This window comes from Setaria italica, chromosome IX, assembly GCF_000263155.2.
Source record: "Setaria italica strain Yugu1 chromosome IX, Setaria_italica_v2.0, whole genome shotgun sequence".
In the NCBI taxonomy this organism is placed as follows: domain Eukaryota; kingdom Viridiplantae; phylum Streptophyta; class Magnoliopsida; order Poales; family Poaceae; genus Setaria; species Setaria italica.
The window spans coordinates 57,561,258-57,583,248 of record NC_028458.1 but is presented as its reverse complement, the minus strand read 5'-3'; the positions used below and the strand labels follow the sequence as shown (position 1 = coordinate 57,583,248).

General features: G+C 40.7%; 2 protein-coding genes across 9 annotated transcripts; one reads left to right on the top strand and one right to left on the bottom strand.

Moving 5' to 3' along the window:
• Positions 1-344: 344 nt before the first annotated feature.
• LOC101777581 (MADS-box transcription factor 50) lies at positions 345-20,625 on the bottom strand. 5 transcript variants are annotated; one of them, XM_022823013.1, is made up of 9 exons: positions 20,305-20,625; positions 19,924-20,222; positions 5,520-5,585; positions 2,093-2,171; positions 1,459-1,520; positions 1,283-1,382; positions 1,153-1,194; positions 1,005-1,046; positions 345-803 (listed from the first exon to the last, which is right to left on the bottom strand). In XM_022823013.1, the coding sequence occupies exons 2-9, from the start codon at positions 20,103-20,105 to the stop codon at positions 630-632; spliced, it is 747 nt and encodes a 248-aa protein (XP_022678748.1). In that variant the 5' UTR covers positions 20,106-20,222; positions 20,305-20,625; the 3' UTR covers positions 345-629. The 5 variants fall into 5 exon arrangements, with proteins under 5 accessions (XP_022678748.1, XP_022678747.1, XP_004985920.1 ...); XM_022823012.1 differs by having other exon boundaries at positions 19,924-20,201; positions 20,305-20,624; XM_004985863.4 differs by lacking the exon at positions 5,520-5,585 and having other exon boundaries at positions 20,305-20,620.
• Positions 5,592-8,694, top strand: LOC111255804. Of its 4 annotated transcripts, none has more exons than XR_002675777.1 (3): positions 5,592-7,000; positions 7,144-7,295; positions 7,371-8,694. XR_002675777.1 is itself a non-coding variant. In XM_022823014.1 (3 exons), the coding sequence occupies exons 1-3, from the start codon at positions 6,935-6,937 to the stop codon at positions 7,488-7,490; spliced, it is 408 nt and encodes a 135-aa protein (XP_022678749.1). In that variant the 5' UTR covers positions 5,592-6,934; the 3' UTR covers positions 7,491-8,694. The 4 variants fall into 4 exon arrangements, 1 of the variants encoding a protein (XP_022678749.1); XR_002675775.1 differs by having other exon boundaries at positions 5,592-7,295; positions 7,371-7,659; positions 7,727-8,694; XM_022823014.1 differs by having other exon boundaries at positions 7,074-7,295.
• Positions 20,626-21,991: the final 1,366 nt, after the last annotated feature.

Genomic DNA, 21,991 nt, shown 5'->3' with positions numbered 1-21,991 from the left:
AAAGAAGGTAACAAAAATCTACTCGCCGCAGGTGCATGTGGGACGGAAGTGTCCCTTGGGCACGGACGCATCACACTAGAATTTCAGGCGACAGATAGGGACCATGAAAGCCGCAATCCACATCCACGCTCCCAGGAGGCCACAAACCAGAGGGCTCCAGAAGCCTCCTTCGCCCCAGTGGCCGGTGGACACGTGGAGACCGGCAAAGCAGATCAATTCAGAACCGGTCAGCCTGCCGACCCGCAGGATGCCGAAGCGTTGCCCCAATAAACACCTGGTGAGCCACGCGTTCAAACCAAACAGGACTCCCTGCACGCCGTCATAGACCATTCGCCTTCTCTCTCTTCTTCGGAAGCTCACCCATGGTCATGGACTAGGGCAAGCCCCAAGTCCCTGATCATCGGCGATCGCATGAAACGGGAGCAGGAACCAAGGTTTCGAAACCCAGCTACAGGGTAGTATTACTGACGGATGTTTGGCGCATGTGCCTTGCGTCTGCATCCATGGACGACACAACACAGGTTTGTAAACACAACGCGACTGAAGGTTTTTATCATTGCTTGGCTTGCATCTCCACACCAGAGATCTAGATTATTCTCGGCAGGCTTGCATTGGTTGCTTTCGCATGGCTACGCTGACCTGACTGCCGCAGCCTTGTTTCGGCGGTGATCCATGCCAGGCAATCCTATGTACAGCTCCGTCTCCACGTCCATGGCGTCGTCGTTCTGCTCCGGGTGATCGTCTTCCACGGTGATGACTGCCCCCGCAGGAGGAGTAGGCTGCAGGGGCGGCTGATTCTTGCACTGCAGAAATGATCACAAGCAACACATCATATGCGTCGTGATGGCACAGAAATGTAGCAGCATATTGAAAGGAATCCATAATGATATGCACATAAGATATCACAGGAGTTCGAGGTAAGCAGTGTAATCAGAGTCTGATGTTGGGTCATTCCGTTCAAACCGGCAGCGTCTTCATGTCAGAAAATGTTTCACTGCCATTACCTTTTCACGTAAATCTTCATTGTTCTTGCGCAGTGTCAGCTCCTGATTGATGTTGACGCAATAAATAAACAGAGCACAAAGTTAGGAGCTAACTCCTCTGATTTTTTTATGTTACTGTAGGGTAACAAGTTGGCGAGGACTCACTTACCTTCTCCTTCAGCTTATTGACCTGCTCTTCCAACAGCTGAGTCTGCCATGTAAGATCACATATAAAACTGAGTCTGCCATTTGTCACAACGTTATATACAGACTCTAAAATGACTAGGGGAATAACTAACCTTTCTTCCCCTGATGCAGTGAAGGCTCTTTTCAAGTTTGACTTCCAAACTGTGCAGTTCTTCAATTGAGCATTCTTCCAACTTCTCACCCAAAAGCTTTCTGAAGATCAACAAAAATTAGTTCTTGCCAGAATATTGATACAAGGGCAGCCGTATTTTGATAACTAAATAATGACCTTTTGTAAGCTTCAAGTGCTTCGAGTTTCTTTGCCAGGCCCTCAGCATCAGCTTTTACTTGCTGCAGTAAAAGTCAGATTAAACAATCTAAGGAATCACTACCTCAAATTTAACATATGATATATCGTGTATACATAAAGTGCCATACCAACAGAATCAGCCAATACCCGTGCATATCCTTCTAGGTTACAATCCAATGAAACAATTTACAAAATACATTATGCATATTTTCAATTTTAAAATGACTGAAAATTCCTAAAAAAACTCCCAACTGTTCACTGTTTTCATGCAAGGTCTTGTCATATCATATCAGCATCACATGCTTTTAAAATTTCAGCATTACATTAATTGAACACCACCAAGTTTCCGTCCAGTATAGTTTTATGCTTCAGATTTCAGCAGATGCATCGCCGGAAAATGGACTTCCAACAAAGGCATATTAAACCATCGAAATAGACATACTTTAATGCCGTTTAGCTCATGGATCCACAGGATAGACAAAAACTCCTAATAAGCAATTGAAATTAGATAATGATTGAAATTAGGCACCTTAGTAAGCCACCAAGCATACAGTAACAGGAAATATAACCAAGTTTACAGAGCAGAATTGTCGTGTTTACTGAGTGTTGTCACCTCAATATCTTGCTGTACTGTCTTGCTGCTGACATTATCCTTTGTGTATGTTCTATAACGTTCAATTGTTTTCTGCACACTGAGATGGAGATAAGTAAAGTTAGTAAAATTGTTCGATAACTTAGTATAGTGCTGATTCCTTGTGAAACACTCAAAATATTAGATATGTCTTTGAACATTCAAATATTTGGATTAATCTGTTCTAAGACAGCACAGATGAAAACATAAACTGAAATTAACATTCATGAGGTTTTAACATACATTAAAGATATCATGGATGCAAACATAAACTGAAATTAACATTCATGAGGTTTTAGTTACAGCCTTGTTTCCATGCATTCATCAGACAGCTAGTATTCTAAACAAGGATTACATATCAAAATGCATCCTGCATTTTTTCTGCACTCTGCAGCATATACAAAAGCTCTTTACATCTTGAATATTCTTAATTAGCAGGGAGCATAAAGTTTATCTGCACAATACAGTCTTAGACATGGGTATGGAAGCAATTCAGTAGTACTAGCGGATAAACATCTCATTCATCAACATTTCATTTATGTGAAAATATAAGTTAGGTTACTTGATCTGCTCCAATATTTTATCAGCTGTGTTCTGTTCAACTGTGATTAATATACATTCCAATTGCTCAAGAAGCTACAGACAAAGCTGGTAGTTCTATGGTGCCATGGTGGGGTCGACACTCCTGATTCCTGACTACAATGCATTGTCCTTGTATTGTAGATTTTAGGGTTTGTCAGTTCATAATCCTAGAAACGGGCATAGTGGAAGCTAACAACATATCCCAAATACTTATTGCAGTGGTTTGATATTGAGCACAATTTTTTTTTTGAAAAATATTGAGCACAATGTTAGAAAGAGACAAAAAAGAAAGCTAGACACTGAAAAAATATTGCAGCCTAATTCACAAAAAGGTATTTTTGTGTGATGTACTACTAGGGGAAAGCAGGGAAAATGTCAGTATTGTTCTTTACAATTTTTTTTAAATGACAGATGTTATGCTTCAACAAATTAATTTTTGAAAGTAGGCTAGAAACAGATTGGTAGGATCTAAAGAAATGATAGTGGACATACTTTAGATGTCCAGGGCCTGCATGAGAGGACCTACATAAAAATTCAAGAATGCGATAGAACCTAGACGGTCCATCCAAAGAACAATGGCTATCAAAATCTTTGAACTTTTCAAAAAGAGTGTAAAGGCTCAACGTCGAAAGGTAAATGTTAAACAATATGATTTGTATTTATGGCCATTGAAATGGTTATGTTTCCTGAAACTATATTCCACATGACATTATGATTTTATATGATTTTGTTCCTTAACGTGTATGGTGCTTTAGGGAGTGCGAGAGGGGTACTTGTACATTTAATAAAAGTTATTATTTTATGGATACAATACACTTTTCTAACCTTCCAATATGATGGAATGTATTACAAGAGCCATGAAAATTCATTACACTAGATTAGGATCGACGCCACACCTAATTGTGTGGTGCCGGACACAAGGGAAATAATAGAAGTTGCATAGAGAAACTTTATTTCCACAAATACATACCCTCCGTTCTATAAGTAAGAAATATTGGATCCTCTTAAGTACTCTTGTATTTTATGAAACAAGGACCTAAATAACCATGGCAAAGCACTAGAAGTATGATAATGAGGTATATATTCAAGAGCAAAGCCAAAGAGCAATAATTTGTTTTGCTTTGAAATGACTTAATTTTCAATCTATGAAAATTTTTGCAAGTGGGATGTCTATAAGATTATAAGGGTTGTTTTAGCAAAGAGATGTAATAACAAATGACCTTGTGGTCACATGATGACATGAGTCTTGGAATAAAATAGGATAAGAGCATGTTAATATACATTTTTACATGGGGTACATGTGTATAACATCAAAATCTTCAATTATTATGTCAACTTCACCATATTGTTAGAGCAAAATGCATAATGTCAATATCATGGGATTAACACTATAATCTTGAACAATGAAGAATTAAATGCATTTGGTCACAAATAAAAATCAAATGTGTTTGGAATGAAATTCACGATATGCTAATGTAAAATTCACGATATGCTAATACAAATCAATAAAACATGTTTTGACTTCAATTAAAACAATAAGATTGAAGGACATATTGGTCATGCAACAAGAAACAACTATTTGCATGCTTTTTGTATCGCATCCATTAAACTAGTATTAGGTTCTCCAATCTATATAAATAGCAATGAAACATCTTCAAAAACTTTGTTATAGAGTGTGATATTGATGCTTTTAATCGTCTCACAAAAAATCTAGCTTGACATTAGCTAAGTGATCTAGATTTGGGAGTTCATGTTGGGAGAGGTGGTTAAGGTTAAAGTTCTTTTATTTTTAGGATACGACAGAGCTAATTGCCAACATAAATTTAGATTATGCACTCTAGGTGCATAGGAGCATCTTCTTTTACAATAAGAAGGCTCAAACACCTAAGAAAACACATGGATGGGGATAATAGAGGTAGAATCTAACTTTTCACCACAAACCTTGTACATCAAATAAGACAAATAACTTCACATGGTGAAACCATGGTAGGAGCCATGTGATCATGTGTGCGTCGATATGTATGTTTTTTAAGATAATTAGAAATCACATCCATATATAGTAGCAAAAGGTACATCAGTAAATGAGTCATTGCACGCTAATACTAGTTCATGGCTTAGTGTTTGGATCAATTAGCGGTTCATAGAAGCATCAAAAGAACTAGGCTTAAACAAATTTGTCTCCAAATTTTATTAACAACTTAGCTCAATAGGTTCGTATCCAACTCTATTGGGTAACGTGCCCCATGTCCTCAGTTTGATCACACATGCTACTGTGATCATTTGCATTTCTCCTAGTCCGACGAGCTCCAACAGATAGATATTTTAATGCAAGCATTTTAACTTGAAAATTGACAACTTGAAAATTGACAAGCTAAACATTAAATTTCTAAGCCGATCGGCGGCGAAACCTCTCGAACTCATGGTAGGCGTTCTTGGAATAAACACCACAACAGATAGATATTTTAATGTAATCATGCAGTGTAAATGAATGTAACATTAATGGCATGTATCATCGGCTATGTCAGCCGACGGACTAAGATAAAGCATTGTAACACAACAGCTATAAAAGAGGAGCCCTTATTAACCACGTGTTTATTAGATAAGCTAACAGATCTAGCCAATGTCTTGATAAGTGTATTGAACTCAGACAAGGTAATACGAATGAGAGGGTATTGACATCAATCTACTGACTTAAAAGATTAGAACATAGCAACAAGGACCAGCCGATGCTGACTGTACGCAAGCCAGATACGTTATCAAATATTAATTAATATCTTGATAAGTGTATTGAACTCAGACAAAGTAACATGAATGAGAGAGCATTAACCTCGATCTGACAACGTAAAAACCTAGAGCACAATCACCAAGGACCTCTTGCCTACCGCTTACAAGCCTATTAAGGTAACAAAATCTAATCAATATCATGACCATGTAATTGAACTTAGACAAGGTAACATGGTGAGACGGTATTAACTTCGACCCGTTAATCTTAACATACAGGCTCGCGGCAACAAGGCCTCGCATGCGTCCCTATCGGCTCAATGATGTCATCATGCTTCTGTGAGATACGGATAAGACCCGACCGAAGCATCGGCTCTTAAAGGTAGCGTGCTGACATCAGAGGCCTGACGGTTAGCAATACGAGGGGCAAGGGTAAAGATCTATCAAACCTAACATATATAAAGCAGTTAAAGCATGCAGAGTCTACCAACCGATACGATCTGATAACTGTGAACGTTTAAACAAGGCAAGGGAGCCGATGAAGCCAACCTAACAAGATCTAAGCCGTTCGATAACTTGAGCAACATCGAAAACAAGCAGAATATTGGATAAAGCCTAGAAAGTTCTACTTGCAATTTAAGATAACTCAGTAACTAGCCACACGACAATATCAGAATATAAGAATTAACTTAGAAAGTTGTAATAGAGGTCGTGATGACCGGGTGACGGTACTTACAAGCTCGTCCGAGATTGAAGCTGATGCAGCCTAAGGACCAACCCTCCTATAGGGTCAAATCTAAAAATATGAATGGTTGGTCTGGTTACATCTCCTCACTTAGTCACTGGTGAAAAACATGCCCTTTTTTCTAAATGTGGCTGGAAAGGTTTGTGATATGTGGATCCACCGTCGGCCCAACAACAAATATGCTGATCTTTGCAAAACAATTGTCTCAAAGCTAAAGGCTTTCTCTTGGAAAAATTTTACTTGGATCTGTACATCACCTAATGCACCAGATGTCAATCAAACTGAGAGCCGGTGAAATTATCAGGACTGGTGGCCCATGGCGGTTTATTCAGCTCTGGCTTACTGTCTACATAGCCAAAGGCCAAGAAATAAATCTCTTTTACTATGGTTTTGGGGAAAATGCAACAACCTGGTGTGCATATGTAGATATCGACCAGTTCCAATTTCCAGAGAATTCCATCTTTTCAAAGTCTTGCGCAACTGAACTGTTCAGATTATTTTTCAAAACATATGCAACAACTTGTGTCTTCTCAACTGGTTTTGCCAATGGTCGATCTCACACTCCTTATGAATTCTATCATCCCTCGGCCTTTGCTCGCCAGCTTGGATTTGGTCAGGTCCCAATTGATTTATTTTTCATTGGTAAAGTTCAGAATATGAAAGCCTAAGTGCTCTGACTTCACTTCTAGTCCCATTTGACCTGCAAACACTGGACTGGAATTGAAGTTTCATCTGAATCCTTTGACCAGTGGTGGAACGAATGGAAGAGTCATTTGATGAACCGATCAGTAGCTCATTACTGCAAAAGGCTATACCCTGATTATGAACCATCTAATGGAGAGGTAACTTCTCGACTTATTGCTTTATTTCCCTTCTTTCCCTCTAACTTGTGATAATATTCCATATTCTCGGCAGGAAAATGAAGCTGATGTTCCCCTTGTGAGTCTAAGTGGCATGCCGATTGCTTATGACCCTCGTATTGCAGAACCAATTTTCGGAGCCGATGCCCCCCAAGGATCTGATTTGCCCAAGGCCCCTGCAGCAAGTAAACGCAAGCCATCATCCAAGCTACTAAGCAAGAAGAAGAAGAAGAAGAAAGCCACTATACCACCAATTGAATCTCCATTGGCTTCAGAGGTATAATAGCCACTCCACTCTTGTTCATCTGTCTCCTATTTCTATTAACACGCTGAATCTAATCGGCTATACCAGGCAAATTCACCACTTCCTAATATCCAAGAGCCAGCAGCCGATAGAGCTCCAGAAGAATCAGCAGCAACTCAGGAGGAAACACACCTCCAGTTGAAGAGAATGGTCTCATCGGGACAGTAATACTAATTCTGCTTTACAATTTTCTCCTTGTTTTGCACGGATGGACTCTTTCAACCAGCTGTTATGGAAAGCATCGGTGTCAGCATCGGCTCCTCCATTGGACGTACAAATCTCAGAAGAGCATCCTGTGCCAAGCCGACAACAATCACCGATCCAAGAGATTCCCTTGGTAATATCTTAATCCATGCAATCCAATGCTTCTGTGTGAACATATTCCAACCCATGCTTATTTGCAGGATGAACCATCAGCTGAAGAAAGGACTACTCAGCCAGAAACATCTCCATCAGCTCCACAATCGCCAAAAATCATAACCGATGAGGAAGACCCTGAACGCGATATCCAACAACAAGAAATCCCTGTTCAGGTATGCAAATTGTCTGCGCTTGTTAAAATATTTAACTCTTGTGCTAACAAATTTTCTCCACAGGCTGCCAATCCCTCAATGTCAGATCTCTTCTCATTCAGCATAGAAAATTCGCAGACGAGGAGGATACTAGCACAAGACATTCAATGTAGAACTATACAAACATCAGGGATCAGCTATCAGCTTTTCTGCAATTGTTGCGTCACAACACATCTGTGTTGCTAGAAAATGTTGAGCCGATCCAAAGGTTATTCAAGCAGATCGGGACCCACTTCATCGATGAATTAATGGCATCATTGACTCCTGCGGCCTTCATTGAATCGCATTATTCTGAAGTCCAGAGAGCCAAAAAGCGCATAGCCGATAGGCAAGCTAATCGTCAGGCTAGTGCTCAGTTGGACTCTGTCAAATTGAAGACCAAAGAGTTGAAACAAGAAATTGATAGCCTTGATGCCTCTTTCTCCTCAAATGCGCAAAGTCAAAAGGCTTTGGAGACTAAAAGAGACCAGCTGATGCTTGAACTTGACCTAGTGAACAAAGCAATAGCAGAAGCTTAAGCTCAATGATTATCCCATTGCCATCCATGAGAAAAAAGAAAGAACTGGCCGACTCCATCAACCAAGTGCGTCATCAACATCGGCAAGTTAATGATATCCCAAGCTCTAACGAAGAAGACCTGCAGTTTATAGCCGATGTTGACCAGATCCACCTGCGTGCAATTGAGGCCATTGAAAAGGTCTTGTAGAGAACAATTAATTCTATTTTAATCTCTATCCTCAACTTGTGCACAATTATTTCACCCCTTCAAAGCGACCCTTCAATGTTATCTTTACTTTTCTTGACATATCGCAATGAATCATCTTTTACCACTCTAGGCCAGGCCAAACTCCACGAGAGCACTATTACTCTGGCAATCCATGAAAGTTGAAAGATTCCCACCATTATAACTCACAAGTTCTCTGTATTGCCTTGGCTGTACTCCAGCAATCTTGCTATAAATAGGCCACCAGCGTTAGCACTTTCATCACCAAGAACCATAGCAAAAAAAAATAGGACTTGTAGGCTGGAAGCTCGTAATATTTGAAGCTTATAGAAGACCCATGACCTCCAGAACCTAGAAGAACTCTCATGAAATAAATTAGGATGCTCCTTTCCTCCAAAGCCTCTTTTATCAAGCCAGGAGGTCATGATGCGAGAAAAATCCTCGTGATGTACCTCCATTATCATCTCCAGCGAGCTTCTCGAAGATGCCGGGATAGAAGGAGATCTCCTCTCATCAAACTTGCGCTTCCTTTTGTATCTTCTTTGTATTTTGATTCTAAAGGCGATATCCCAAGATATCGGCTATCTTAGAGATGATGACTACAATCATCGGCTTTTGTAATCTAGTAGTATGAAAAAAGTTTGCACGACAAAGCTTATCAACGCAACTTGTATCGGCAATACTTTCCATTCCAAATGAAAACACATTTGTATATAAATTTTTTGTGCCAAAGGCGATATCAATAGATATTGGCAATCTATAAGGTGATGAGCTGCTCATCGGCTTTTACATGCTGTCAGCTCTGACTTATTGCCTATGAATATTACAACTTAATAAGTCAGCTGACAGACACATTTTTACCTATGCTTCCTCATCATCTGCTTGACCCATCTGGAACAAGAAACTTGCAGCATCCATGAATTCGTCTTCATCCCAGTCTCTTCCAGACAAGCAGCGCACTTTGTGAGACTCCTAGAAAGGAACATCGGCTGCAGCGATGATAGCGGTTCCATCAGCCAGCACGATTTCCACCATATCTCCATCCCATTGAATAAGCAGTTGATGCATTGTGGACGGAATACAACAATTTGCATGAATCCAATCTCAACCTAGAAAAAGATTGTATGAACCCTTCCCATCAATGATGAAAAAGATAGTAAGCAAGGTTTTGCTACCAATCATCAATTCAATGTTCAGGACCCCTTTGGCTTCTGATCTCTTCCCCTCAAAGTATTTCAGGACTATGTTTGTCTTAATCAAATCCTTTGGAGTCTTGCCAAGTTTGCGGTAAGTAGCGTATGGCATAATGTTGACAGCAACACCACCATCAACCAGCATTTTGGACATCGGCCGGCCATCAACATGTCCCTTCACATATAAAGGCTTCAAGTGTCGATGCTTTTTCACCTCTGGTTTCTCAAATACAGCTTGCTGAGCCGGCAGGACCAACTGTGCAACCTCTTTATCGCTATGATAGATCCCAAACTCAGCAGGCAATATAAAAACCATATTAATTTCAGTCAATACCTGTTTGCATTTGTCTGATTGCTTGACGCGCCACTCCTAGTGCTGCTCCTTGTAACGCAAGCGTTGAACCCTTCTTCTCTGAGTCTTGGTCAAGCCTTTTGGACACAAACGTTCTCTAGGAATCAACTTATCTTGTTGCTTGATATGCTCTTCCTCGGATTCGTCAATGACCACAGATCTGCACCTTGGAGGATAACTCAACCTATCATGCACATATTATACCTCCTTCTCTTCATCAGATTCCTCAACTGCCTGACGATGCCTTGGAGAATGATACTCCAAACGTTCATGCATCGATCGGCATTGTCTCTTTGAATCACGATATTCTTGATATTGTGAGCTGCACTCTAGGCAATGAAGTGCCGATGGTAGCCTCACCTTTTGATTCCAACAGTATTGGAAGAAAGGACAGTTCCAATGTGACTCGAATTTGCTTCTATTATCCTCCTCCCTATCTTCATTAGCCTCCCGTCTACGCTGGTATTTGTTGATCAGCATGTTGGAAGTCACCTTGGGTTTCCTGACGGATCGGTTGGCTTCAGCTTGCTCAACTCCCTGAGCCCAACTCACTCTCTTTTCACTCCTTGGCCGATACTTTCACCCTTGGGTCTACAACGCCAGATTCCTTTGCCCTCTTTGACGTGAGAAAAATTGACCAGAGTCTTGATTCATCTTTTTGTCGACTGATGCAGGTTCCACCATATTGATAGCTGGAAACGAATGCTTGTCAACCTTCATTAGCTTCTTTGAGTCATCAACTTTAAGCCTTCCTTGCTCTATAACTCATGGGTAGACGTTTTTGGAATAAACACCACAACAGATAGATATTTTAATGTAAGCATGCGGTGTAAATAAATGTAACATTAATGGCATGTGTCATTGGCTATGTCAGCCGACGAACTAAGATAAAGCATTGTAACACAAGAGCCATAAACGGGAAGCCCTTGTCAACCACACGCTTATCAAATAAGCTAACAAATCTAGCCAGTATCTTGATAAGTCTTGATAAGTGTATTGAACTCAGACAAGGTAACATGAATGAGAGAGCATTGGCATCAATCTACTAACTTAAAATTTTAAAACATAGCAATAAGGATCAGCTGATGCTGACTGTACACAAGCCAGATACATTATCATATCTTAATTAATGTTTTGATAAGTGTATTGAACTCAGACAAGGTAACACGAATGAGAAAGAATTAACCTCGATCTGACAACGTAAAAGACTAGAGCACAATCATCAACGACCTCTTGCCTACTGCTTACAAGCCTATTAAGAAAACAAGTAGAATATTGGACAAAGCCTAGAAAGTTCTACTTGCAATCTAAGATAAATCGATAACTAGCCACATGACAATATCAGATTATAAGACTTAACTTAGAAAGTTCTGATAGAGATCATGATGACCGGGTGACAATACTTACAAGCTCGCCCAAGATCAAAGCCGATGCAGCCTTGCGCGCTAGAAGGAACTCGTCAAATCTACTCTACTCCTACTCCTAGGGTTTTGGCGGCATAGCACCGAAAGGTTGTATTGGTTGATTAATGATTATTGTTTACAAGGCTCACAGGTTTATATTTATACGCTTGAGCAAGCTAAAATCCTAGTCCATTACGACATGACTATTACAGGTATTCCTAAAAACTACTAAAGATAAACCTCCACGCTTTCCCTTATTTGGTGGAGTCGATTTCGCTTTGGACTAGGCCCGCTTGGTCTTCAATAGGCTTCTGGAACCCTGGTCAACTGCGGCTGGTCTTGGTCAACGCGGCACCAACTTCAAGCTCTTTTCTCTCTCTATTAGTGACTATTAGAACCTTACCCACAGCAGTTGACTCTAGTCAAAAACCGATATCAACAAAATCAAATCAAGGTATTGTAGCATCTTTGTGTGGGTGTTCACATTCCACACAATGTGCAAAGTGCCTCACTCGATCATTTTTCTGCAACAGATGCCTTATTCCTTAGTCATCTCCAAATATCTTCATCGACTACTATGCTTGCAAGCTGATCACAGTGGCCAAAGTAGAATTCCATGTTTTCCAATGCAATTTCTCTAATAATCATACTGGCCAAAGTACCATTCGGTGTTTTCCTGGTTCAACATTTTCCTCTAATGGTGCCAATTGATAATGGACATTCCATGGTGGTGTTCATGCATTGCCACAACTAGACTCTCACCAACTGATAGCTTGTAGCATGTTTCTCTTCACTTTAAACGCTTCTTTCACTAGATTTACATCTTACATCACATCGTCTATTGAGACCTTCATCAATGATATTGTGATATGCACTTCGCAAACTAAAGACTAAAGAGCCCTTCGCTTTGCACGGAAAAATCTCTCATCGCCTTCACTTTTAACTTATGAAACTCAACGCAACCTCGTCGCCAACTTTGTCCTTAGGGGACCCTAGAACTTGATTCATCTTGGTAACTAGTTTTTCTGAAAGTCACATGGAGGCCTTGTTTCGCTGGAGAATAAACTATGGTTTGAAGGATGAGGTGTTATGGATTTATATTGATGTGCAAGGATAGTCAGTCTACAGGGCTAGCCCAATTTAACACGTTTGCATCTAGTTTATAACCATGGTAGCCACACCTTGGAGGGCCTTGTGTCGGGTTTGAATGTAGTCGACACACCCACCAGCATAGTCATCCAAGTTGCATGTCAAATTAGGGAGTCATAAATTTGGAAGGCTATAATATCAAGTTTCAAATTCTATTTCAATAGGAGGTTATATCCACATCTTGATACAAAGACCAAGAAGTAGTTGATGTACTAGCCTTTCCAAGCTCAATTAGTAAATGTTAGACCTAATAGCTTGCTCGTCGTACCATAAGATTATTTCTTCTTGCAACCATGCACATATTTCTCCAATACGCATGTATTATTTGATTATCTTTACTCTAATTTTTTGATCCATCCCATTTCCATTCCGATTCCTAACTTTGGATAATCTATTAATATTAATTTATGCATATCCAATCTAGGCCGTAAATCAAGAAAAAAAAGGTTTGGAAAATCACATGTTGCAAGCTTCATACATCTACATGTTATCTTTCTTATGCTACGAATGTTGACCATATCCTATTTGTGAAGTTATGTTTGTGTCCATTTTGTTGTTCCAAGCATGGAATACTTGATATTGTCATATCATACACATTATGTTCAGCATCAAATGCTAAATTTCTTCTGGAATGGTTCAGATGGGGTGACATTGTAATCGATAGATTTTGATCTAGGGATAGTCGTAGTTCGATGGTCGGTTTGAGAAGATGCTTACATCTCATAGGGTGTGCAAGTCTTTCACCTATGTCCAGGCCTTCTCGTGATCAAAGCCTTGTGTTCCTAAAAAAAAAGTAACCGCTTTGTCTGGAGCTTCATGTGGGAGACTTGCACCCACCGCAGAAATTTAATTTATTTTACCATACAAATATTTCTTCTTTGTTGTTCCACCTAATTGCTATGTGATTGTTGCTTCAGGTCGCATGCGCCTACTAACCCATTCGTATTTAATTCTTGCGTATCCCTATCCACATAGGGACGGATGACGGCTGAAATAGCACCATTGCACACCACGGGGACACGAGTACACCTCAAGATTATCCTCACCAGCTCTAGTTATTAAGAGACAACAAGGATATCTCAGGGTTATTCGGCCAAAAATAAATTCCAGCTACTGAAATTTGAATCTCAAGAGTATCCGGAAATTCAAGATTTTTGTATTCGTACTTGCAAAATAAATTCTATACTCAAATCATAAGTTTGGACGAGATCTACAACTTTGTAGTTAGTTTTTTTAAGTCATTTAGATACTAGCTTCAAACAACAAGGGTCAAAAGAAATAGAACCCCTATTGAGTGCAGTAATGACGAATAGGTGTGACGATAATTAAGGAAGGACAACACGAGAGAGAAGGTCATAAGTTCGACGGCTGGTCATCGCACTCGCATGTATTTAGCACAAAAAAACATGTGAGTTGCAACTCACGATTGTGGGGGAACCTTACAGAAACCCTTTTGGTCTAGTCTAGGAAAAAAAATGTTGTTTTTGTTTGCCATCTCTTGATTCAACTATTCGTTAGCAATATCAACACGGATACGTGCGGGCGTAACCGCAGCTTCGTTGTGCTGGCCCGGTAACCGCCGTGGATAAGGTTTAGGAATAGACGTGAATGAGATGCTCTCTAATAGGGCCACAAACTAGTTTAGGCCGGTGCCTCTCACTCCCGCACGCATAGCACACACATTTCCCGACATATTTATCCTATTCTGGTGACCATAATATATTTTGATCACCCCATGTATTTGCTTTCAGGATCAAGAGCTAGGGTGATCAAAAACCTAAAAACCACCACCACAATCCTTGACTCTACTCGAAACTATGAATTCCTTGCTTCCTAGAGCAAATAGTACATTTAGACAAGTACTTCACCCATACTACCCTAGCCAACATGGAGCAAGACATGTGCTATGTAAGAGGTTGTCATCCAGTCGACACGACCTAATACGTGTGTACCCAACAAAAAAATAGAGCTAACCATGTCAAGATCTACCAACAAAAAACCACCACAGGTGGCCATTTAGCTAATTGGGTTCCTAGTTTTATGTAACTTAGGGATTCCTAGTTTTGTGTAACTCAAGGAGCATTTACTACTCCAATAGCTCTTTAGCATGGCCCTTTTGGTTCGATATTAGCAGACCAACAATGTTTACATACTCTCACATGATTACATTCACGTAACCAAACTTTAGGCACAAAAATCACTTCTCCATTGTCATTTCTCTATTTTCTAAAAAGTTGATAATTTATCAATTCAATCTTGGGGCCAAATGCAAAATCTTCATCACAAATAAAGCTAAGCTTGTTATCATTGGCACCGTATCCATAGCAAGAAACTATATATAAGTAAATGTTTACAAACTATATGCTTCGTAGATGTTTGATAGAGTCAAATTATTGGATTTGTTACGACCCTATCTAACTTTATCATATATGTATTCTTGAATTTATCAAGTATATCTATGTAGTCATGTTTTTGTATTATATATTTAAATCCATTACAAGAAAAACACAGTCTAACTAAAATAATGACAATGATTGCCATAGTGTTTCTTAAAGGTTAATTAGTGTTAAAATCAATTGCACCGATAGTTGGACTGTTCTTCCTAGCCTTGCATTAGAATATAGGCTATTCTCCTAGATAATCCTTTCTTCGTCCTTGGATTGTATTTTGGCGTTCTAGATTCCAAACATACTACAAAAATGTATGCAAGTCATCCCTCAAACATTTCATATTAACCTTTGTATTCATGAAGTTTAGTGGCATCGTTGTTACATCCTACTTTACATCCTACTGAATGTTATATGAAATTGCTGATATTATATATATAGGCTAAAATTTTACAATTGAAGTAAAGAGATGGGAGTATGTACACTTAATTAGTAGGACTAGGAAAGTAGAGTGGAAAAGGATAGCACATAGATTGAAACCAAGATCAAAACAAAAAAATTAGACAGCACGGAGCAATCCATAGTTCCACACTATACTTAAGGTCGTATATCTTCAATACTTTAGGACTCTTACCAATTATCATACGAACATGCATCTACTTATGTAATTGAAGTCATGGGCCTTGTAACCAACTTACAATTTATCAAATTAGTTGTCAGAATAATCCATTTGTTATTTGGGGAAATCTTCAATACTTTAGGACTCTTACCAATTATCATGCGAGCATGCATCTACTTATGTAATTGAAGTCATGGGCCTCGTAACTAACTTGCAATTTATCAAATTAGTTGTCAGAATGATCCATTTGTTATTTGGGGAAAAGAATTTAGTATTACAATGATATTATCACCCGCTTGACAAAGTATATAGATAGTTGTCCTAGTATATATTAATCTATTTTTAGTATTGATTTGGTAATTAGAATGATGTCATTGATGTATTTTTAATGGACAAACAAAGGTCGAATTCTAAAATGAGGAAACGGATGATAAAGATTTTCAAAGGAGGGAGGGACTCCGTAACATTTAGGTAAGACACATTTACAAGGACAATAAATTGTAGTATTATTAACGTCACTTATTCTATAGAGATCATCCTTATATCTCAACTAAAGCTAACAATGAGTTGTAGTACTTCCTATAACACAAGAGTATAACTATAAAAACACCAAATTCGAGAAATTTGTATCATATGCCAATTTCTTGCTACACACAAATAAATAAAAAGTGTATATAAAACAACTAAGATTTTTTTTTGAAGCAATGTCTTTGAAAATAAAAATCTTATTTTCTAAACCTTTATCTAAGCACGGTTCAAATATTGTCTCCATTTGGAAGGCCATGTTGTGCTTGTGCACAGAAAAACATTGTAGCTATGTTAACATTATTCATCCTTTGACATATTCACTATGGTACCTATGTGGACCATATTTTGGTAATTTATAAACCCAACAAAAAAAATGAATCGATTCTTTTGGTGACCACCCAAACTAAAAGGTGGATGTGAATGGAAGTTTGATTATTTTCTAGTGAAAACAAACAATTTGGCTAAGACCGGTTTTTAAAAATACAACAACCATATCATGATAGCACAATACAATTTTTTCTAATTATACTAGTACTAATATGCCAGAAGTGTTTGAGTGGTGTTTTTAGACATGGATCATCTCCTATCTATTTTTGTCTGCCATAATTATTGCCCCATCCTTAATTACCACTCCCATTGGCCCCAAATCCTGAAGTCCTTAGCATGCCTCAACCCTCTCCAACTTCAAAAATTCAATTTATTACTAGAAAACTGGCGCGTCCTTTGCCGCGCCCCGTGGAGCGGCCAGCCAAATCACCGGAGCTTATTAGACAAATTGAAATGAAATTTTATGTGTGCGCCACATGTATGCATCGATTATGTGCAGACGTAAAAGCAGGTGGTTATTTAAACTGGTGAATGAAGAGAGCACATGGTAGACCTTACTTACAAATAAGTATCTAAGTTCGAAGTGTCTTTCGCATGTAAAAATTAAACCTAGAGACCCGCATTTCTTGAAAGTTATGTTAATGGTCAGAAAGATTTCCTAGGTAGTGGGACTTTCAAAATAAAGGACGGGTCGTAAACCAAATTTTGGGAGTACACTTGGGTCGGCTCTAAACCAAGAAAAGAGCAATTCCCTAACCTGTATAATATAGTCTACTATCCTCATGTTATAGTGGCAAATGTCATAAATCAAATGTCATTGCACATTTCTTTAGATAAGTTGACTATCTAGAATAACCTAGTATCTAGAATAGCCTCGTGCTAGCTTTCCAGATGGAAGGGACAATTTTATCTGGGACTTGCATAAACATGGTAGTTTCACCGTATGGTCTATGTAACAATATTTTATAAATCAGGACATTAATGTCCTTCACCGAGAAATTTATATGGAAGCTGAAAATACCTCTAAAAATGAAGATATACCTCAAACGAGGTGTTATTTTAACAAAGGATAATTTGGCTAAAAGAAATTAGTCTGGGAGCAAAAAATATTGCTTATGTGATAGTAATGAAACAATTAAACATATCTTTTTTGAGTGTCAACATGCTAAGACCATTTAGAGAGTTGTTAATATAGCTACTGGGTTAACCCAAGAAAAGTCAATAACGCATATGCTTAGCAATTAGTTAATAGGCATAAGCAAAAATGATCGAAGTTTGATTTTTATGGGTGTGGCAGCTCTTACGTGGGCAATCTGGTGTACGCGTAATGATTTGGCTTTTGAGGGAAAAAACCATTTAACCTTTTTATGCATATTGGCTGCGATTTTGATCCAAGCAAGGCACTGGAGGTGGTTGCTTTAGATATATTTGCCAAGAATGGATTGAGAAGCAATAATAGAATTTGCTTTTGATTTCTTCCTTCACTTGCGTACTATCTACCATTTTATTTGTGATCAGGTTGTGAGGTGAAAATACCGTAAATTTGGCTATGTGCGGTCGCAGAGGCCGGAACATTTCCAGTTTCTAAAAAAATGTGCAGACGTGAACAATGGCTTATTTGTCATTACTGAAAATCAAGAACTAAAGCCTGGTCAACACAACCTTTGTTTTCAGACCGTAAATATTCAAAACAGCTTCCTTATCATTGTTGTGTGGTCAACCTCCTTGCACTTCCAGATATAGCTATGAATATTACCTACGCATACCAAATGTTGTATTTGTGAAAAATAATCATGCATACTCTGGAACGGGAGGATTTATAGTAGTGCAAAATCAGAGGAAGAAAATATATATTTCAGATAACTTTATTCCAGATGGAATGGGTGCTAGTGGCTTTGTTTCACAATCAGCCGGCAGGCAACGCTGCACTATGGATTTTCTCAGGAAAATACGCTGGACAGATAGTTTGGTCAAAGGGGATCCGAGGATTGAGAGTGCAGGTCGAATTGTGAGGGGATCAATGGCCAGAGGGGAAGACTGCTCAGGATCCAACGATAGAGGATTTAGGGCGACGTGGCCCATTACCTGCAGGAGAACATGTTCCAGGTTTCGGTCTTTAGAGATTTTGTTCCATGCTCTGTACTGTTAGGGCAAAAAGTGAAGTATGAAGCAGGGAAAACTGAAGTATGCAGCAGATTGGTATGTTACTTGTAGATCTTAGAGCCTAACCAGCATCTATTAAGCCATCATAAGGCAGAACGGTTGAGGCCCAAATTTAATAAAACGTGGATAAAACTACAGCCAGTGGTAAACAAGATAGCGCAGGTGACCAACTTGATAAAGGCCACAATGTGGCGTGAATGCAAAATTCCTTTTTCCAGTTAACCGTGTGGCAAAAATGAAACAATACATGTACAGTGAGAGGCATAGTACACAATATCGCATGCTTGGTTTTGGGCCTCAACAGCAAAAGAACCCACATAGTGCCAGCCGTACTAAGAAAAAAACTGTGGGCACCAGAAACAACCTCTATATCGCCCTCATGATTTAATTAAAATTGGGTTAATTGGTCCGAAGAAGAAAGAGATCGGGGCTGCTTGTTCCCAACCATGGATGCCACGCCAGCGCCACAGCCCTGTGGCATGGCTTCCCGTAGCTTGGAAGCAAGCACGCCCATCGTCCATGCATGTGGATAAACTCTAGAAATAGTGTTGCTGCAAATCTTTCTTCAGGCAGTTGCGCATTTAGTGCGTTCTTGCCGCTTGCAGCCTGGCTCTACTGCCGTGTAGCACACATTTGCCATCTTTTCAGGCCGCATTTCCCCATTGGCTACACGCCTATTTCTTTTCTTGGAGAAATGAGCTGCCTACATGTACTAACTGTCCTTTTGGGCCCGAAACCACGGTAAAGTTGATGCAAAACATTGCGAGGAGCAGCAAGGAATTAAAACGCACTCTACGGCAAAACCAAGACAAGATTCTCCCGGACGCAAAAACTTGAAGCCAGCCAATGGATGAGCACGGAGAGGAAGGAGTGAGAGGGAGAGAGGTGAGAGGGACCGGGCGGCATCTGCACACATACCCCACGGGCCACAAGACGAGAGGTCACGCGGTCGCTACAGGAGTTTGCTCAGGCAGCGCGCAAGGATCCATCAGATTTTGCAGGCTTTCCCTCCCGAGAAAAGAGTAAACTAGTCGGAACCCACATCCATACCCCCATTCACAAACCAAAGCAGCAGCAAAGGAACACAAGGATTACTGCCAAAACGATAGCTAAACAAAGACCACCAAAACAACTAAACGAGGGAGGGAACGCGGAACGGAAGGGGAGGTGATTGCGGTGGTTACCTGCCGTTGGCGAATTCGTAGAGCTTGCCGCGCGGGGAGAAGACGACGAGCGCGACCTCGGCGTCGCAGAGGACGGAGAGCTCGAAGGCCTTCTTGAGCAGGCCGTTGCGGCGCTTGGAGAAGGTGACCTGGCGGCTGGTCGGGTTCTCTATCCGCTTCATCTGCGTCTTCCCCCGCACCATCCTGGACTGCCGCCGGCGAGAGAATCGGCCTCGCTCCAATCGAACCGCGGCCGGAACCCCAGCTCGTCCTCCCTCTCCCGGATCGGCCGGCGGCGGCTGAGGAGGAGACGGGGAGGGCTTTGTTATCCGAATTGGGGCGGCGGTGGAAGCAAAAGTAGAAAACGGAAGGGGATCTGGGGAAGGGAAAGGGGGGACTCACCAAAAATGGCAAGGGAGGCGGTGGTGGGAGAGAGAAGAAGGGGGGCCGCGTAGGGTTTGGCCGTAGCCGCTGCCCGCTGCGCTGCTTGCCTCCCTCTCTCTCTCTCTCTCTCTCTCTCTCTCCTCCCCCTCCTCGGCTTTCCTTTTCCGTCCCTGCCGGTGTTGCCGTGATGAGGAGCGAGGTGGGGCGGGGCGCGCAACGAGGCGAAACGGAAAGAGGAGGGGGGATTCGGTGGTGGCGCTGCCTGCCGTTTTTATGGGCTCAGCCGCTGCGGGAAGGAAGGGACGACGAGACGAAAGGGTGATCCTGCCTGATCAGTGATCTTCCCCTCCCTTCCCTAATAAAGAAGGGGGGAAGGAAAGCGAAGCCCGGAATTTCCCATCCGAGGAAAATTATCGACCCCGCCATTGGCCGGGTGCGCACTGTCTGCCTCTTTTCGGGAAGGGGGCCGCGTCATTAAAGCGCCGATGCCTGCCAGGCTTCCTTCCTGATCGGCGAGGGCGCTTTTGCGGGTAGCCGCCCGTGAGACCTCGCTATTTTGCGCGTTTGCCCGGCCGAAACCGACGGGGGAGAACGACGACGACGACTTGACCGCGGCGTGCCTGGGGTCTATTCTAAATCCAGCAAACCATCCGTGCCTCTTTTTGGTGGGGTAAAATATTCCACCAGCGAGATGTTCGCCTTTCTACCGTCTTTGAATCGTGCAAGTAGCAGTAGAGAAAAAGGGAAAGTAACTCTATCTAGCATTGATTCACTGAATGGAAATCGGTTCGCCAGTAAAAGAGGAACGGAAAGGTAAAGCATCCCTTTCCTTCTCCGGGTGGAAGCATCGTTCTCCATAGTGGCGGTACGATATTTGGTCTTACCGAAAAATTCCCACCTGTCGTTGCCCGTGCATTTGGTTGGATGCAACTTTGAATTTTCACACCAATCACCTGCGCAGCTGCGCTATCATCACGTGGTTCTGATTTATAAAAGATGTGACTGTTACTAGCCTTGGTGATTTTTGCATCTCTAATGAGCACCATGGAAGGGGCGCAATCTTTGAAGAAACCAAATGAAAATGTGCATGTTTTTCGACTGGCGAGCGTGGAGCCACGGCATGTAACTTTCGCAGTATCGTCCCTTGATTGGGCAACCATATAGTAGAGCTAGAAAATTTTTCCTTTCCACGGCGTCACATGCGGGTTTTCCATGGAGACGACAAAGTAGCTAGCGGCCATGATCTACAACTATCACCATATTAAAGGCCTTATCACTATATTCATTCTTGCTAAAATGAAAGTCTATCTTCAAATGTTTTTCCTCTTGACAGCATCACCATGCGCCCTTCTAAAAAATAGTGCAATTTCATCAGTTGTTAGTGAGATGCATGTGGACGGGTGTATAGAACCAGAACAATATGATCCTATAATCCAAAGGAAGCAATTTTTTTACAAATCAAAGGTCAGATTGTGCAACGACATTTTAATTTCTTGCATAGCAGATCATAAAAACGTGCATTCCATAATCTGTCAAACTACGTTTAATATTGTTTGGAACGTAGAACGGAGCCGAAAGGACAGCTCTGTCTAAATCATTGTCAATACTCATTCTACTGTTTGCGTTCGTTTAAAACCAACACATCACGAATTGATAGATCTTAGAGCAAGTGGCGTCTTTTGTCTTTATGTAGGCCGCAAGTTGC